General features: G+C 50.1%; 7 protein-coding genes across 7 annotated transcripts; 3 read left to right on the top strand and 4 right to left on the bottom strand.

Moving 5' to 3' along the window:
* Positions 1–196: 196 nt before the first annotated feature.
* Positions 197–714, top strand: N7482_010353 (MFS transporter; the record flags this gene model as incomplete). Its single annotated transcript, XM_056692477.1, has 2 exons — positions 197–327; positions 438–714. The coding sequence occupies 2 exons, from the start codon at positions 197–199 to the stop codon at positions 712–714; spliced, it is 408 nt and encodes a 135-aa protein (XP_056538434.1).
* An 804-nt stretch (positions 715–1,518) lies between these two features.
* Positions 1,519–3,417, top strand: N7482_010352 (fungal specific transcription factor domain-containing protein; the record flags this gene model as incomplete). The annotated part of the gene is made up of 3 exons (XM_056692476.1): positions 1,519–1,985; positions 2,041–2,595; positions 2,649–3,417. 3 exons carry the CDS (start codon positions 1,519–1,521, stop codon positions 3,415–3,417), a joined length of 1,791 nt encoding a protein of 596 aa, XP_056538433.1.
* Positions 3,418–3,936: 519 nt separating this feature from the next.
* On the bottom strand, positions 3,937–5,067 carry N7482_010351 (uncharacterized protein; the record flags this gene model as incomplete). The annotated part of the gene is made up of 2 exons (XM_056692475.1): positions 3,937–4,112; positions 4,206–5,067. 2 exons carry the CDS (start codon positions 5,065–5,067, stop codon positions 3,937–3,939), a joined length of 1,038 nt encoding a protein of 345 aa, XP_056538432.1.
* A 2,724-nt stretch (positions 5,068–7,791) lies between these two features.
* N7482_010350 (uncharacterized protein) lies at positions 7,792–9,296 on the bottom strand (the record flags this gene model as incomplete). The annotated part of the gene is made up of 2 exons (XM_056692474.1): positions 7,792–8,753; positions 8,813–9,296. The coding sequence occupies 2 exons, from the start codon at positions 9,294–9,296 to the stop codon at positions 7,792–7,794; spliced, it is 1,446 nt and encodes a 481-aa protein (XP_056538431.1).
* A 2,165-nt stretch (positions 9,297–11,461) lies between these two features.
* On the bottom strand, positions 11,462–12,700 carry N7482_010349 (uncharacterized protein; the record flags this gene model as incomplete). The annotated part of the gene is made up of 1 exon (XM_056692473.1): positions 11,462–12,700. One exon carries the CDS (start codon positions 12,698–12,700, stop codon positions 11,462–11,464), a length of 1,239 nt encoding a protein of 412 aa, XP_056538430.1.
* Positions 12,701–13,470: 770 nt separating this feature from the next.
* On the bottom strand, positions 13,471–14,406 carry N7482_010348 (endo alpha-1,4 polygalactosaminidase; the record flags this gene model as incomplete). The annotated part of the gene is made up of 1 exon (XM_056692472.1): positions 13,471–14,406. One exon carries the CDS (start codon positions 14,404–14,406, stop codon positions 13,471–13,473), a length of 936 nt encoding a protein of 311 aa, XP_056538429.1.
* Positions 14,407–15,808: 1,402 nt separating this feature from the next.
* Positions 15,809–16,566, top strand: N7482_010347 (sugar O-acetyltransferase; the record flags this gene model as incomplete). Its single annotated transcript, XM_056692471.1, has 3 exons — positions 15,809–15,912; positions 15,970–16,203; positions 16,257–16,566. The coding sequence occupies 3 exons, from the start codon at positions 15,809–15,811 to the stop codon at positions 16,564–16,566; spliced, it is 648 nt and encodes a 215-aa protein (XP_056538428.1).
* Between the last annotated feature and the right edge of the window lie 605 nt (positions 16,567–17,171).

Raw genomic sequence — 17,171 nt, 5'->3', positions numbered from 1 at the left:
TCAGTTTTTGGGCATCTATGTTATTGCCACCTACGGTGTGCTCATCTACAGTTACCTCGGCTTGACCGGCGGAATCCCGCTACTCCTTAACGCTTGTTGGACAACATTTACACTCGTTGGTAATACTTAGACTGCCTTCTATTTGGACCGCGTTGGTCGCCGGACGTGTTTGTTGATCGGGTCTATTGGCTGCACTATGTCTCCGATTTTCCTTTGTGCTCTCTCCGCGGTATACCTGGGCACAGCCTTTCAGCCATGCCTCCGAGCAGCGGTCTTCTTGACATTTTTCTATATCTTCTGGTGGTACTTCTTTGTGGATGCTACACGGTATGTCTACGTGGCAGTAACCTTCTCCAATCATCTGCGGTCTCAAGGAGTGGCAATTGGTCTCAGTACCTTCTACTTTACTTCTGAAGTCACCCTTGTTGCTGCACCAGTGGCTCTCAATACGATCGAATAAAGATTCTACTGGTGTTAATGGTTCCATCCGTCTTCTACATCGCGGCGATTTACTTCCTCTTCCGGGAGACAAAGGGTCGCACTTTGGAGGAGATCGGCGCACTCTTTGGCGATACAGAAAACGTCGTGTCCTACTGGTACGATGCAACTGAGGAGGAGCGTAAGATTATTGCGCATGAATCATTCCGCGATGCTGGGGATAATAGTGATGACGCGGCGCCTAAGCCAGCTGTGCTTCATGCCGAGTTGTGTTGAGCTGAGAGATGCATTATTTGTTTCACTGGCGGAAGAATCAGATGATGCGAAGTAAACACTAAACTCCTAAATAGCCTGCGTGAGAGTCTACTTGCAAACCCGGTTGTAATTAAATAGTTGGGCTTTTGATAAGCCAATAGTACCCCTGTATCAACTGAAATAACATTTTTCGAGTTCCGTCTGCCCGGGTTGCGGCTAACCTCCACTTTCCCCGCATTTCAATTATCGTCGGGAATTCTTGACCACCGAGAAACACACACAGTGCGCTTTCAGCTAAGATTATTCCATCAGCAATTACTCAGCACGGCTTTACCGAGCGATGATGGTCGCTCCTGATCCTCGCAGGTCGCCGCATGCGACGACGGCATGCGATCAATGTTTCCGCCTGAAGGTCCGTTGCAATGGGGCCTCGCCAATATGCGCTAGCTGTTCTCGACTTGAGCAAGATTGTACCGATTTCCGGCCAGATAGAAGAAAGTGAGTTATTCTATCAGCTCCCTTGATGCCCGACGCTCTTTCTATCTCTCTAGCGAGTCTTTGTACTTGCCCCCCTTCCGCTTGTTCGGCGTGTGGGGGCTTCTCTACGTTTCTTTTATGCTGACTGGTATTAGATTATCAAAGCTCGCGGTCAATCAGCTCATTGACCGTGTACGTTTGCTAGAAAATATCTTATATGAACGCAACATCCCCATCCCCCCATCTCTGGCCCCGCAGCCGACATTCATGCCGCCTGCCCCTCGTGAAAACTCGCCAGACGCGTCGGGGATCTCAAGATGTGAAGCGAGCTTGACACTCTCGCTTATCATGGACTATACAGACAATAATCCTCCGGATGCAATTGATCGGGAACAGGCCCTGATTGAGCGCATCGATCAAGGGAGACAGTCGACACCTGGCTTGGACCCCGAGATGGAGCTCCTTGTGAAGCGGACAGGGTCTCTTCAATTCACGGAGCATGGCCAACTCAAGTATTTTGGAACTACCTCCAACGTGCATTTTCTGAAAACGGCCATTCCCTTTCAGCCACCTATGGAGAGCAAAGCACCCGGCGAGACAACTGCCATGTGTCTTGAACGTGCTGGTGTGGCTCAGATAATTCCCCGTGAGGTGGAGGACCACCTGATCAAGTTATATTTCACGTGGGAGAACCCATACTTTAATGTGGTTGACCGAAAAGCATTCATGGACGCTCGCAAGCTAGCACTGTCCGCCGTAGAGGCGGGAGTGAGCATAGAATCACCCTGCTACTCGGAATTGCTCGTAAACGCCATGTAAGTTTGATCTTCCAAGTTTCTCACCTGATAACTTCAACTGAGGAGAATGGAGGTGCTCCTGGGGAGCACTCTTTACCGATCGCATAGTTACAGGAGTTCCAGCCCCACTCCACGACCTATTTATCCTTCGAGCCCGGGCACTGTTAGAGCGCGATATCGACAACCCAACAATTGCAACTGTGCAGGCACTGGCTATGATGAGTGGCAGTGAAGCGAGCAGATGTCGGGATTCTCGAGGGTGGCTTTGCGATGGTATGGCGACGCAGTTGTCTCACCATCTTGGTCTACACCTCGATGTGGAACACTATGTCCAGTCGAATGATATGTCTCGCGAAGAGGCCAATGCGCGAAGCACGGCATTTTGGGGAACGCATATCGTCAACACTGCTTGGAGTTACTACCTTGGACGGCTAACAATGCCCGTCTCCAGTGCGAGTCGCGTCCCAGTGCGCCAGCCTACTGGGGATCACCTTGGCCAACCTTCTTATTGGGAGAACTATACTGATGAGCCAATACTTGGTTTAACCCAGCACATTGAACCACTAGCAGCCATGTGGGAGCACCAAATAAGTCTATACTCTATCATGGAATGGCTACAGAAAGCATTGTATGTCCCTTTTTTGCACCAGCACTCAGTTCCTAACACAAGATTACTTATAGCTACGATAAACAAACCGATTCGATCTCCCAATTGCGGGCCCATACTTCTGCCATCACCAGCGCACTCGACACATGGCTTGCGGGCCTCCCACAGGAGCTCGTAATCGACATGACCAGTACCTTATCAGTCTACTTGCCGCATGTATTAGTCCTGCATATGCAATTCTACGAAGTCATGATCTTCGCCAATCATCCTTTCGTCACGTCCCCACGAATCGGCACCTGGGCAGATTCGCGTCGCAGATATCTAGACTCTGCCAAGGCAATTACGCGCATCGCACACATTTACAAGCGCCTCTGGTCGCTAAGACGCATTAACATCAACTTTATGCACCCGATGCTTACCGCGGCCATGGTGCATCTCTATGTTGCATGCACATCCCAGAGACATGAGGAATATAGCCTGGCCATATCTGATCTAGGTGCCTGCTGTCAAGCCATCAAGGAGGCATCGAAAGCATATGAGCTGGCAGCCTGGCAGCTCCGTTCTATATACCGTGTTTCTCGGATTTGGCACGACATGCTCGAGAGCCAGACTCTGGAGCCACCGGCTATGGAGCCACCGGCTATAGAATCTGCTCAGCTGTGGGGGGCAAAGACGTGTCCACAATACAGCGAGCGGTGGGTTGCAATTCAATCTGTTATCCAGGAATTTATGGATTGGACGGATCTGGATCCGGTACCTGAAGAGCAATCCCCATGGTTCGGTACTTGGATGCAAATGCAACAGATGGCGGGTGTGGATCCTTTCTCAGTTGGGTCTGCATAGTCAGATTTCTAGGAAACGGTCCGCCACGTTCTCCTTCCTTGTTAAATTGGCTCTGTACTAGCCCGGAACATCCCAATATTTACACAAATACCAGAATATATCTTTCTGAAGGATTCTGTCCAAGCAGCGTGGGCCAATTCCAAGTCGCCTTTGATCTAACTAAATTTCGGGCTATTCATATCAGCACCCGAGGTTAAAATTTCAGAGGCCCGCATTTTTGATTTTATTGCCAAGGGTACCGTTCGGTTTAACCTAACGAATCGGAGTAGACCTCCGGTTCGATTAGTAGTCTATCGATGTAGGGGAGGCCTTGTCTACCCCGCATATGCGGGGTAGCGCTAGCGTGAATTTCCAAAACTCTACACTACCCTGGACGGAAAGATTTTACATGTGGTGGATTGGGATGCAAGTTAATTTCACAATTTCAATGCAAAGGAGAACGGAATACATCCGTGAGCAGCACCTTGTGATGGTATGGCCAGATGCAGCAAAGGAACGCCAATGATCATGCCCTCGAGTTCAGAAGATGGCCAAGGCATTTGGGGGGCTTCCCACACCTCCGGGCACATTCAATGGACAACTAGTCAGCAGAAATGAGTATCGTTGCTTCTGCGAGCACATAAGGGATAGCGCTTCCAAGTCCCACAGCTCCCCAATGGTCATGCCGAAAAGACTCAAGAAGTATGTGTGCAGCACTAGCGAAACGTCGAGCAGATAAAGTCAGCATTCAGCTTGGGGTAAGGATGTTGCTAGCATGAACCAGGGAGAGTAAGGAAGACTAGACTAACCTAGATCACTGATATTACCCTCGGTGCCATCTGGGCGAGTGGGCGGGGTCTGCTCAAAGGCAAGGGCGTCGCCGGCGACAGCAGCAAAGTGATGATTCCAAACCCACCGCGCGGTTTCAACACTTCCCTCCACTCCGACCGTCCGGTGGGAACCAAACAACTCCTTCTGTTTCTCTGGCGTGGAGGCCTGCTCGAGAGCACGCGTGAAACCGGAACGCACGATCAAGATGTCACCCTGCAGCAATTCAAGCTTCTCCCACTTTATCACTGCCTCCAGGTCCTTCACCGTGATCTTGTGCGCGTCAAACGGGTCGTACGTGATTCCGTGAGCTTCGGCGTAGGCGCAATAGTCGACCAGTACGCCCCGGCCAACCAGTCCACCGCGCGAGTGCCAGTGGTTGAGGGTGGGGAGGTTGCAGTCCTTGTGAAAGGGGGTGTCATCTTGCTTGAGCCCAGCGCTATCCGGCTGTACGCCGTTGTAACAGAGCCCGGTGGGTTGGTGGGCGAAGTGCACCAGGCTGTCCCACTGACTGGAGCACTGTGTGTTGAAAGCGATCTCGTCATCGAAACCATACATCGCATATGGCGTGTCTTGAAATGAAGTCACTTTATGTTCCAGCCCCTTGCGCCCGAAACCGGGCGAGTGAATAGCGTTGATGGGCCAGTTCAATGAGACTGACTGACCGTCTTTCGCCTCCTTTAGTGCACGTTGTACCACGGGGGGTGTGAGGAGGTTCAGGCAGCCCAGGTGATCTTTCCGGCCGTCGCGGTCGAATACACCCCAGGCGCAGCCCTGAGGCATGTCCTTGACTGGTGGGAGCTCGTCAAAACTGGGCAGAGAGCTAAATGGGTGGGAAGACATGATTGATGGATCACTCATAGAGTGAGAAATAGAGTTTAGTGGGATATTGTATGTGCTTGAAGTTGAAGAGTAACGAAAATGCAGCAGAAGTATGTTCAAGGGCTGCTTTTATTGCATATATTACGTAATTAATGACCACACTACTTATCTGTTCAGATTTGAGTAGAATCAAACAATCTATCATATCCTCGGCCCGACAGCGATATGAATTTGTAGGTAGTTGCCATGGTACCGGGAACGTAGACTAATCGGAAGTCGGCGGAAAGATGGAAACACAATTCGGGATGAACCTTGCCGCGGCTATGCTGGGATTTGAGTTCCTAATCTCAGAAAGAACACCATTCTTTTAGTCAATTTCTTCTAGTTGGGGCTGGGGTGATTAGATACACAATGTTTAGCTAGCGCTGTGAGCTAGTCCGAAGCCGGACTTGGCATTATAGACTTGACATTCCACCTCTTTCTATAAAGCTAAGAAGCTTCCTAGCCGACGTAGTTTTAATCGCCCATTTTCGTTGATCTCTACTTCATGACCTCAATACTTATCTATTTGAACGAACGGCTGGATTATACAAAGGTATATAGGCAGCTCGCTGATTCACCAGCTTCAGAGCTATTAATGAGTGACTGACCAATTGGGACGAGGGCAGTCTCACAAATTCCAGAAAAGGCAACCAACCTCAGGAGGATGAAAATAATAAAAATAATTTTTCTCAATACACTCTAGACCGCAATTGATGTGTCCGAGGTGTATATGATGAATAGCGAACTTGGTGCTCCTCGTTACTTGGAGGTGGAGGCTGCAGGTCGCGTGGCCCAGTACGACGGAGTGAGGTTGCGAGTTGAAGAGGAAGCTGCTGGAACTCATTATGAACAAGATTACACAATATACCACAGTGAACTGTAGCTGAGTTTGTCAAGTAACCTTTGTGAAATAATGCTTCTTCACTACGTTCAACGGTATATTTGCGTTAGAAGCAATAGACGTTCTTACTCCCGGCAGCCTATTATTTGTGTTCAAACTTTTGACTTGCAGGGCTTCATGAGTTTTATCTCCAGAGACCCAACAGCTTGGTGAGAAGGAGCTTTGGTGGCGGGGATAGGCAGGATAATACCGACTGAGATCATGAGAGGCTGTTGAAGCCTGCGAGATAAAAGGACCCGATGGACGGTGACTGGAATCTCCAGAAACCAGTAAGCCGTCCACTTTCCGACACCTTGTACTAGTCTTCATCGGGTATCAGTTGCAATTAGTCGGTTCGGAATGACCACGTTCCGTTCAGCATCCTGCTCTATACTATAACACTCTGACCAGGGAATTATATTACTTTTTGCCGAGTGATAATATAGTCATCGGCCAGCTATGTTGCAATCTGTTGATTAAAATATCATGATGATCGACAAGGCTGCCAACTCAATTCTATAATCCCATATCGAACTGCCATTCTAATTAGCAGATACTTTTCTGCATTATGCGATCACAAACTTGCATTTCTTACCTGCTGTTTTTCTTTTCAATTGGATTGTCGGGCAGTGGCGTAAATATGCGTCCCGAGTTTCCACACACATGATATATATATCCTGCTCCGTGGGAAGATCTAGGGCCATCGTATGTAGGCTTTCCGACCGCCAGAATGGAAGCTCAAGACCGTCCAGCGAGATTTGTCACAGCAAAGGAGGGTGAATCAGCGAACTAGGCAATATCACGCTACAGATCGTGGAAGATGGATCCAATACTGGTATGCATCCTCAGATCGACCGTCAGATAAGTGCTTCTCAATCGAAACCTTAGGCATGCGCCTCAGGAGCGCGGAACTAATTGTGCCGCCGAGAGCCAGAGTGTATCCGCCGCACTGGCATGACTTGCAAGACAAGGCATTTCTGCTTACAACGGAACAGAACATTCCGATTACATAGTTTCAGAAACCTGAATCTTGATGCTAGAGCGAGCGACTATGTTGTCGTACCAACGCGGAGTCCCCACACATTTCCGAACCCAACCAATGATGAGTCAAGATTTTTCAATACTTTTACAGCCGCATTCCATATTCCCTGATTCAAGCTGTTAGGTAAATCAGTCGATGGCGGCTCGTTTCAAGAAAGCCAATGAGTAGGCTACGGCATATTATGCAACACTCTCTGAACCAGAGTGGTACACTTGTTCACGGTTTGACCACTTTCTCTCCATCTATCAATTAGGAAGGCATTAGGTTCCGAAGCAGCAATTCTATGGTTATAATCCGAGCTTCGATGGTTTACGGAGACTTTTGGCCCCGTCAAGAAAAGCCTTTACTATAGTCAGGGGGAGGACAGGACACCGGTCGAAAAAATTTGGCCTATGATGTCATAGGTGTGCAATGGGATCTTGGCTTCGAAGACTTCCAGACTGGATTCTAGTATGATCACGGCCGAAGTATAAGATATTGTTCTTTATTCGTAAAAGGTAGTCGTAAATTCCATCAAATAGACAGTGACAAAATCTATCTGAGCCCTAAACCCAAGTTCAACAGGGTTGATTTCCATACCCCGATTTAACACAAGATGCAACCATTCTAAAAACGACGAAAATTCCAAAGAGAAGATAAAAGGCAAGAAACCCAAGCCTGGGGCTGCGAGGAGACGCGCAGCCAGCTAAGCGGTGGTCTGAACAGGGGGATCAAGAATGTGGAAAGCAAGAGACAGGAAATATGTTGTAGAGATGCACACTTTTCTTCAGGAAAGACCTCTTTACTCAACGGCGGATCCGTGCGGGGAGTGCTTCTTGGGGTCCCACTTGAACTTGAAGTCATCACCAAGTTCCTTGCGGACAGCGGCCTTCACTGCATCGAGAACCTGATCGAAGACACCGAAGTTGGCAGGGTTGTTCTCATCGTTGCCCTTGCCTTGGAAGACACCAGTGCGAACCAGGCAGGTGTTCCACCCGTAAAGGTTACCACCAATGATGTCAGACTGGGGGTTGTCGCCGATCATGTAGATGTTCTTCGGCAGGCGCTTCTCGCCGTGAATCTCCTCCATCCAGGACTTGATAACTTCGTCGGCACAGATGTAGGTAGCACGCTCGGGCTTACCATACACGATACGCTCCAGATCACGGCCGGTCAGAGCCTTGTATTGTGCTTCTAGGGAAACACGGAAAGCACCCAGGTGCAGACGTGGCGGGCCCTTGTGCTCGGTCGGGCAGAGGAGATCACCCTGAGAGAAGTAGATGGGGATATGGCCTGCAACGGCATCCCGAGCGGCGGGGTCCTTGGCGCGGGTGAGCAGCCTGCCATTGGCACTGAGGAGAAGGTCAAGGATGATCTGGAACTCAGTCGCCTGATCGTGCGACTCGGCGAAGCACAGAATTGCGTCAAACTTGAACTTTGAGAAATCGCGGGGCTTGGCCAGCTTCTGCTCCTCCTCGGTGAACTTGCGGCAGGGCGAAATTGTGGGATCCCAAGCCAAGATATCCTTGGGGTGGATTACGTTCTTGAAGCCATAGCTCTCAGCGACCTCGCGCACCTTCAATCCCTCGCCACCGCAGACCAGGACGTTTTCGTAGTACTCTGCGAGGGCTTGCATGGGGGTGTGCGACTGGATAAATTGGTCGGTAGAGATAGGATATCCTAGAACCTCTGAGAGTTGGGCGCAGCGAGCCTCCTCGGTCTTGCCACCGCCGTTGGTGAGAAGAATGTACGGAAATTGGATACCTAACACGCCATCCACCAGTTAGTGATTGTGGAGAAGAAAATGTCAAGGAATCACGTACCGAGCTCGTTGTCGCCGTTCAGCATCTTGAGAGCGGCCTTAGCCTCCGGGATAGCATTGTTACCGTGTGCCAGCACACCGTCAATGTCAAACACAAAGGCCATGTTCTTGACTTTCTCAACCTTCTCCTTCGCCTGATCCTGCACCTCGGAAGCGATGATGTCGCGGACATGCATGCCAGGCCTCTCAACCATGGACAAACGCGACGACTTCCGCGGGGACCGGGGAATGGGAAGGGAGACGCCAAACGAGTTACGCGAGCCCCGGCGGTCCTTCATGGAGGGCGAGAGACTCAGACGCTGCATGTGAACATCACTGATCGAGCTCCTGGTAGCAGGAATTTCGATGATGGCACCGTGGCCAGATTCCGCGGGGATGGGGAGGGTGTCAGTCTGGTCGTGCGGCGAGCCAACCGGCTGCTCGTTGGGAGCGGGATCCTGAGGAGCAGCATCGGCGCCAGCTTGAGCGTTGGCGGTTTGAGACATAGTGGGTGGATAGGATGGAGAGGATAGATGAGATTGTGTAGAGGGATGGTAAGAGTCTTGGTGGCAGTCGTCTAGCGAGCCACTGACAGAATATCTCACCTAGAATGTGAGATTGATGAGGGGGAAAGGTTTCTGGGAATCATTAAGTCATTATATTTCAGAGAACCGGCTGCTGATCGGCTCCCTCAAGTAGCAGTCCCGCAATATGGACCCATGGTGGGCGTCGACCCAGATTCTTGCAATTGGCCCATATACCGGACCAGCACCCACCCATCGCGACTTCAATTGTGTAGCAAGCACAATGACGTGGTTAGGACCGGGCAAATCGCGCAAAGCGGATCATTCCCCATCAAAGTCGCGACGGGTTGCCCGTCTATCGCAGCAGAGCGGGCGTGAAAAAGAGGTGAGTGTGGCTAAGTGGGAACGAAGGTGTAATAACGGCCGTTTTCGGAAAAGGCGTTCCAGATCCCCACCGGCTCATCACGCATATGAGCCAATAGAACCGGTGTTAAATTACCTTTTTGATGCCACTGTCAAGCTATCACTGACGGGACACATTGGGCGCGTATACGTGTATGCCCATCTTTGATATGAATAGAAATGCGCGACTCGCCCCTAGGTATACCGGGGTGCATGGCTCTTTCGGGGAACCTTCCCCTCGGCTGCGACGCTCTCGTGTTTCGCTACACGCTCCGGTTCACCTGAAGATCGGGCTCAGCAGTGCACGGGAAGCCCGGGCGGACGAGCCTCACTGAAGTCCGGAGGGCTGTGAACCGGGGCGCGATTGGCTGCAGCGCAAGGATGTGACGAGCGTCGATAACCCGATCGCCCCCCACTGTTCCCAATGGGGAATCTACGAATTTACCGGCGCCCGCTTTCGCACGAGTGACGTAATGACTCCATCCCTCCGTTTCGGCAGGCGGAAGGACATTCTTCCTCTTTCCTCCCCCCACCACACGAGGCAGCCCATCCCACCTTCCGCCCTTCATACTTCCTCCAAACGACCTCATCTCAACGCCGCCAGTGACTCTAGCTCTTTGTTGATTCAACAAGACCTCCTGTCACAGAGACCTGTAAACACCATAGACACCTAACTTCACCGCATTCCGGGTTTCCCCTTAGGGATACCCGAAACCCACAAATTTGTGGATCTTGGTCCACCACCTATATGCAACCCGGAGGCGGGTATGGAGGGTCGCGAGGGCAAGCGCTCAAATGACGGAGCGAGGGGTTTGACGATAAGGCGTTCGGGCCCAACAGGAGAGGTCGGTGGACAAGTGTGCGATTGTACTACGTAGATATCCCTTCTTCCGGAATTTCGCTGCACGCTTTGTTTAGTGTCCAGCGAGATGCATTCATGCAGTCGTTCGCGAAGCACTGCTGATTTTCAGCCAGAGTACAGGAGGTATATACCCTGAAACCCACAAGCCATATACTTCAGGAAACAATGAACAAATACAGCAATCGGAATCAGGAAGGAATCTAAAACATTTCACTTGAAACGAGCTAATTCTAATCCTATGGAACTGTTAATTCTACAAAATTTCTCCTGGGAAACAAGGTTACCACCGGGCTTTCGGACCCATTTTATTCTTTGGGCCTAATTTCGCGACAAGGACACTCGGGAGGATCAGGCGCAGTCCACGGGATGATCTCATTGCTTATGTAATATTGTTCTTTGCCCAGGCTGATTCTAGTTATTTTTTCCATTCCGACTAACGACTATCGCAGATGTTGTAGAACAAGCCTTGTCGTCCACTCAGCCATACTTCAGCCACATCAGGTGCACCGCCACTTGCAGGCAGCCATAATATGAGTGTGGGTAGGTGGTATAAGTTAAATTATACAGAGACTCCATCATGAGAATTCTCACTGATGGCTCCAGCCCCCCTATCCACGTCAGCCACTGTTTTCAATGATCATGATGCTCCGGCCGAACAAGGTCAGTTAGTGTGAAGGGTACGAGACAGCAGTTGCAACAATTAGCGACAACAATTAGCGAACATGATTCCCTCTAAGAAAACGGGTTTTGGGCACTCCGTATAGGGTGATTTCCAAACCGTCATCGAGGGGACTGCCCTCGTAAAATCGATCCAAAGGAGAATTCCATCACTGGACAACGGCGATGGTCTTAGGGAGACGTCGTTTTTCGTCAATCTCGGCTGCTATGAGCTGGTAGGATTGCTATTCCCACCCCATCCTGCCTGGAAGTTGTACCCTCCAGGTCCCATACCCAGCCTAGGTCCACGACTGGCGGACTGCGTGCTCTCAGCCGCAGAGTCCCCTGCCACATTGCGTTCTGGTAGAAATGACTCAATATTTTCCATGCGTTCCTGTGCCCGCTGCTGGAGACGCAGTATGCTTCCCTCTTTCAAGGTTTCACCCCCGTCTAGCTGGTCACAAGCTGCCTGCATGACAGCGGGTGCCCATAAATCTGCCAGCTTGGTCTCATCGCGTCCATGTGCATAAATCTTCCTTGAACCGGACGGCATCGATGTATCTTTGACCTCGCGAGAAGACCTCCAAACCGAGTGCACAACCTGATAGCGTCGTTCAAGACAGGTGATCACCACCAGTGTGATGATCCATAGTTGTGAGAGGACGCAGAACCACCAGACGAAGGAGTTATTGCGCAAGTGATTTATCCAATGCGGAGAATAGACAGTAATGAAAGTCTGCCGCGCGGAAGTTGCGATTTCGATATGGCCACGGTAATTGATTGAGCGAAGGTACGCCTTCAGCTCAGAACGCAGAGGCTCAGCATCGAATCCTTCAAGCTCTCGTGTGAAGGTAAATGATTTCACTCCAGCAGGGTCGTAACAGAATCTTTCGCACCAGGCCATCAGACTCGGAGTCCCTTCGTTCGAGCCGTCAACATCCGCGCCTAGGAGGGTTTCATCCTCCAAACCCTCGGCCTCAACATCTACAGCTTCATAACAATTTCTTTGGCCTCGAGGCTGCTGCCATTCCAGTGACGGAAAGGCCTCCCCGCGAAAAGCCTCTTTACCGTCGCCATCTCGAACAACGTGCAGTTCGTGCCACTCACTGTCATTCTCACCCAGGCGTAGCAGTGTGGGTGTCAAGTCGAGCTTAAAATCGAAATCCGTTTCCTTATCCTTAGGGTCGTTGCCTTTGCCCTTCTGCCCTTTGATGTAGACATGATGCTGCGGCGGCAGCTTATGTTGAGCGGAAAGGAGGCGATAGAGAGCCCTTGGCTTCTTAGAGAGCGATGGAGATAGCGTTCGGGTGCCGAATTTGCCCTCCCAAGTGCATTCCCAGCCACCTGGGATCGATTCTTCGACTGGTCTGGAGGATGAAAAATCGATCACGTCGTTGTACAGTGGAGGTTGGTCGCCATGGTCGATGGATTCGAGAGGAATATCAGAGTTGGACGGTCGGCCCATTATCTGCGATCTGCTTGATTCTTTTTCAAACTTCGGGCCGTGGAGGACATGCCCTGATTTATTTGAATAATAATACCCCAGAATCTGACGGGGGGCAAGCGGCTACTGAGACATCCCGTTTGGCCCCCAAGAATACTCAAGGCTTGTGAAATATGTACATAGCCCCAATCGATATTTTACAGTCATCTATAGTCCGTACCCTATAGTAGTCCGTACCGGCCACACCGCAGCGAACTCTAACCAGTGATCGAAGAGTAAGCGTATTGCCCCCCGCGAGGCTGTGCGCAAAAACGTCAGCATAACTCGACCCTCTGCATCTGAGGGTAACAGCCAGGGAACGAGAGCGGCAGGCTGAGCCACGTGCTGTAGAATGCTTCCCTCTATGGCCCCCTGCTCAGCTGAAAGGGTCGATGTAGTTTCGCGCAACGAAGGGTGATTCTCATCGGATTCTCACCCTCTCTATTGCGCACTCACTCTGCTCGCCCAGGCTGCGCGTCGCTAAAGCGACTCTCCCCCAAAACTGACCCCGGGCACCCACCCCACATGCCAATTCTGGCTGTTGCATATATGTTTGGCTTTGCTTCTCTTTCTTTGCCAATCCAAGGACTCTAAAAAGACTGTTTCTTTGCCACTATCGGGGGAAAATACGTGAGACAATGTTAAGAGGAGGTGATAGAATGCAGCTGATACGGTTGTACATCTCGGCACTCGAGGCTGACCATGCAGTACAGCGATACCCCGAATGTTTGCAAGTAATTGACCTAGACAAACTAGCAATATTCAACCCAGGCATCTAGTTCCATGTTTTTGATGACAGTGGAGAATTTCTCTGCACTGTTCGCATCGCAAGCTGCGGACTTCTGCGAATTCGTCACTCGAACTCTGAGTTTGTTGTTGACCTTGATCTCGCCAGAATACTCGATGTGGAATACGGGCTTGTTGACATCCGTGAAAGTAGCGTAGATATCGCACTCGTCATACTGGGCGCATTGCTCGTTGACCGACCATTGCATGTTCTCAATGACCGATTGAATGATCTCGCCTCCATTCTTGAGTCCGACAGACATACCGCGAGAATGAGACTCAGTTGCGAGGAAATTCAGATAGTCGATCGCATTGGCTTCAGTCAGACCGAGGCCATTGTCATTTCCATATGCGTCGATATTGTCTGGATCAACACCGTCGCAGCCCTTCTGTTTGGCCGAATCAAGGCGAGATTGCATGATTTTGCGGACATTGCTTGACTGCACATCAAGCCACCGCTCGCCTGGCCAATCCTCGAGTGCACTACCAAAGTCCGAGTCGGAAAATTCGCTTGCGTCAGAGCGCCAGTCTTCGTAGGTACCAGCCGAGAAATAGCATATCACTTTAGCGCCGGTGTTGTGAATTTTTGAAATTGTTGCTGCGGCGTTGTCGAATAAATCAATATCGAAGACATCAGCGCCGATGGCAATGTCTTCAACTGCATTCTCCAGCTGGATCTGCCATTTAATTCCAACCTTAGGCTGCCAGATAGCGGTGTTACTGGATTCTTCGTTGGTCACTTTGCCGCGCTTGAGTATTCTTTTATGGAGCGAGCTGACTGGAACCTCAGTCCAAGAATTTACGCAGAACACAAGCAAAGTGAGGCCGACACCAGTAAGGATCAAGAGCTTTCCCTTGATTGACAAAAGTCTCCAGCTCCAGTTGGAAGAGAAAGAAGACATCGTAGTAAGAATAAAGTTAGAAAAAGTGGTCTAAGGAGTGAAGACGGAATGAATGACTAGAATATAATGAACAGCTTGGGCCTGCCAAGTGTTCGTCAAAGGAGCGACGGGGGGTAGTGAATGTGTGAAGGATGGCGATGAATGAAAAGAAAGGCGCGACTCGGCATTCTTATAGCTCATATAATGTAGTACTTGAAGAAATAGAGAGACAGGTCAAATAGATGTGTTTCATGACTTACAAAAACTGCCCGGTAGGGCTTGAAATGCCCGAACAGGGTCTTTTCCCGGGGTCGGAAATATTAGCCGTTGACGACAGCAAAATATGCACGACGCAAACATGGCATTCGAGTTTTCAGCCAATGGAACCGCCCTTTGGACGTATGTGAGAAGAAGTGTGCAGCAAGCAATGCATACAGCGTCCGGGGATCAAAGATGAAACACATGCCAAGAAATCCTCTCTCGTAGCAAAAAGCCATCCTGCCGCCACAACAATCTCCCCCGATCCTGCTAATCAAATACAAAGCTAATCTCGCATAGTGGGCTGATTTTCCATGACTAAGAGTCAAATCATGACTCGATATAAACGGAGGGAACGTAGACCCTGTTCACGCGGTAGTTCTGGAGGTGTCGATTTTCTCTCGACGGGACGAAAACCTCGGGATACAACATCTATTATAGGGCAGCATCTGTATAACGTACGAGCAGCTCATGGACGCTCTCGCCGGATTTGACAGTGTTATATCATGTAGATGAAACATAAAAAGATACAAAAGACTCGTTTGTCTTCTGCCGCCGCATGCTGGCCATTTCTACTTGGCAATTCGGATCTGGCCCGACCCATGGATCGCCTATGGACCCTTAATATCTCCGCAACCCCCTTGGCATGTTGCCACGGGCGCTAATGCTTGCTCTGCCAGCGACATCGCTAATTCACAAGTTTTTCCCCCAAAAGGCACGATTAGAACTGGTTTTTATTCAACATCACGTAGTCGCTAACTGTAGGTCTACCTATTATCCAGATTCCAGAACAAAAAATAAATCGTCCATTGGGGAGAATCAGATTTATTTTCCTTTGTTGATAATCGTGATTCAATGAAGCGTACCGCCCTTCGGGTTGCAGGCCCGCGGAACCGAAAACGCCAACGAAAAGACTCGTATTCCTGCGCGGCTGCATGAGTGGTACGGCTACAATTGGTCAACAGACATAAAAAATCTCATTTTGTATTTGATGTTCTTAAACAGCTGACTCTAACTGTCTTCTCAAGCGGAAAGTCGGACGAGAATCACGGCCCACAAGAATGAAGACTAATGTCAAAGCCTGGCTTTTAAAAGGAGGGTGTCCCCTTGAGCAAGACAAGACATGTGCAAGGGTACTAGCAGAACTGAATTTTTACTTGCCAACATGATTCCCCAAACCGAAAAGGACGATACTATTATTGCCATGGCCCGGCGTCTACAGGACGTTTGCTGGGGAGAGGAGTACGAACGGATGATCTCCGGCATGTTGTATGTCACTACTAGTCGCTGGAGTCAGCTACTGGCTAACACGTTGTCTCATGCTAGATATACTCCTCTGGCACCGGAGCTTGTAGAAGCCCGATCACGAGCACGACGGTTGACTGGAAAATTCAATGCAACCCTTTACGGAGATTGCCCTGTAGCCGCGGTCCCGCAGCGAGAGGAGATTTTGAAATCGCTCTTAGGCCGCACTGGGGGAAGTATATACATTGAACCTCCTCTCTTCATCGACTATGGATGCAATATCAGTGTAGGTGATAATCTTTATGCCAACTTTCAGTAAGTCTGCTTTGCCTTATTGAATGCTCTTTATTGAGACTTGATCTATCCAGTCTTACCATTCTTGATTGCGGGTTGGTGTCGATTGGGAATAACGTTGAACTCGGCCCAAATGTTAGTATCATCACAGGGGAGCACCACACCCAGATCCAGGAGCGGAAAGCACACAGAGGATATGAATTTACAAGGGGCGTCGTGATCGGGGATGATTGTTGGATTGGTGCCGGTGTTGTAATATTAGCTGGAGTGACGATTGGAGAAGGCTGCTCCATTGGTGCTGGCTCTGTGGTGAAAGCAAATATTCCACCTTTCAGTATAGCTGTAGGAGTTCCTGCTCGAGTCATCAAGTCAGCAGAGAGCTAGACTTTTCACTGATTTCATAACTACCCCGTTTCCTTCCACGCTCTCCAACTTCCCATCGAATCCTATCTGCCGGTAAAATCCTGCTACTAGAGCCCTTTAATCCAGAGCATGAACGAAGCGCCTGATTTTAACTCGTCTTGTGAGTGGTCGCTGTAAAGCCCCCGGTCAATCAAACCGATTGCTAAGAGAACACTGAATATCCATGGTTCTTCAAGTCTGACTTACCTCGATTACAGTATACGTATATTACGAGTTGCAATTTTTACATCCCGATCGTACCAAATACTGAAGTGCGTCCGGCGATGCGATCGCAGAGACCCACTCAAGAAGTGTGGACAAACTAGCCGACGCAAACCCCGCTTTTTCGCCCTCGCTTTAGTGTGTTTTACTCCATCTTCCGGCTATGGGCTGAAGGCTGGATGGAGCAGCGATGTCCTTCAAGGGGATGCAATCTATGTAGGCGCCGAAAATTCCACCGCAATGGCCAGTCCGACTGTCAGCAGGGCACGCACGTCTGCCTGCGCTGCATGTATGCCACCACTCTAACGCCGCAACTCCAAATAAAGGCACTCCACGGGGGTCAGTTATTGCCGAGCGGAGGATGT

Source organism: Penicillium canariense (genome assembly GCF_028826845.1).
Source record: "Penicillium canariense strain IBT 26290 chromosome Unknown utg000008l_segment0_segment0, whole genome shotgun sequence".
Classification (NCBI taxonomy): Eukaryota; Fungi; Ascomycota; class Eurotiomycetes; order Eurotiales; family Aspergillaceae; genus Penicillium; species Penicillium canariense.
Note: the sequence above shows the minus strand (reverse complement) of the source record. Positions and strands in the feature narration are given on the sequence as shown.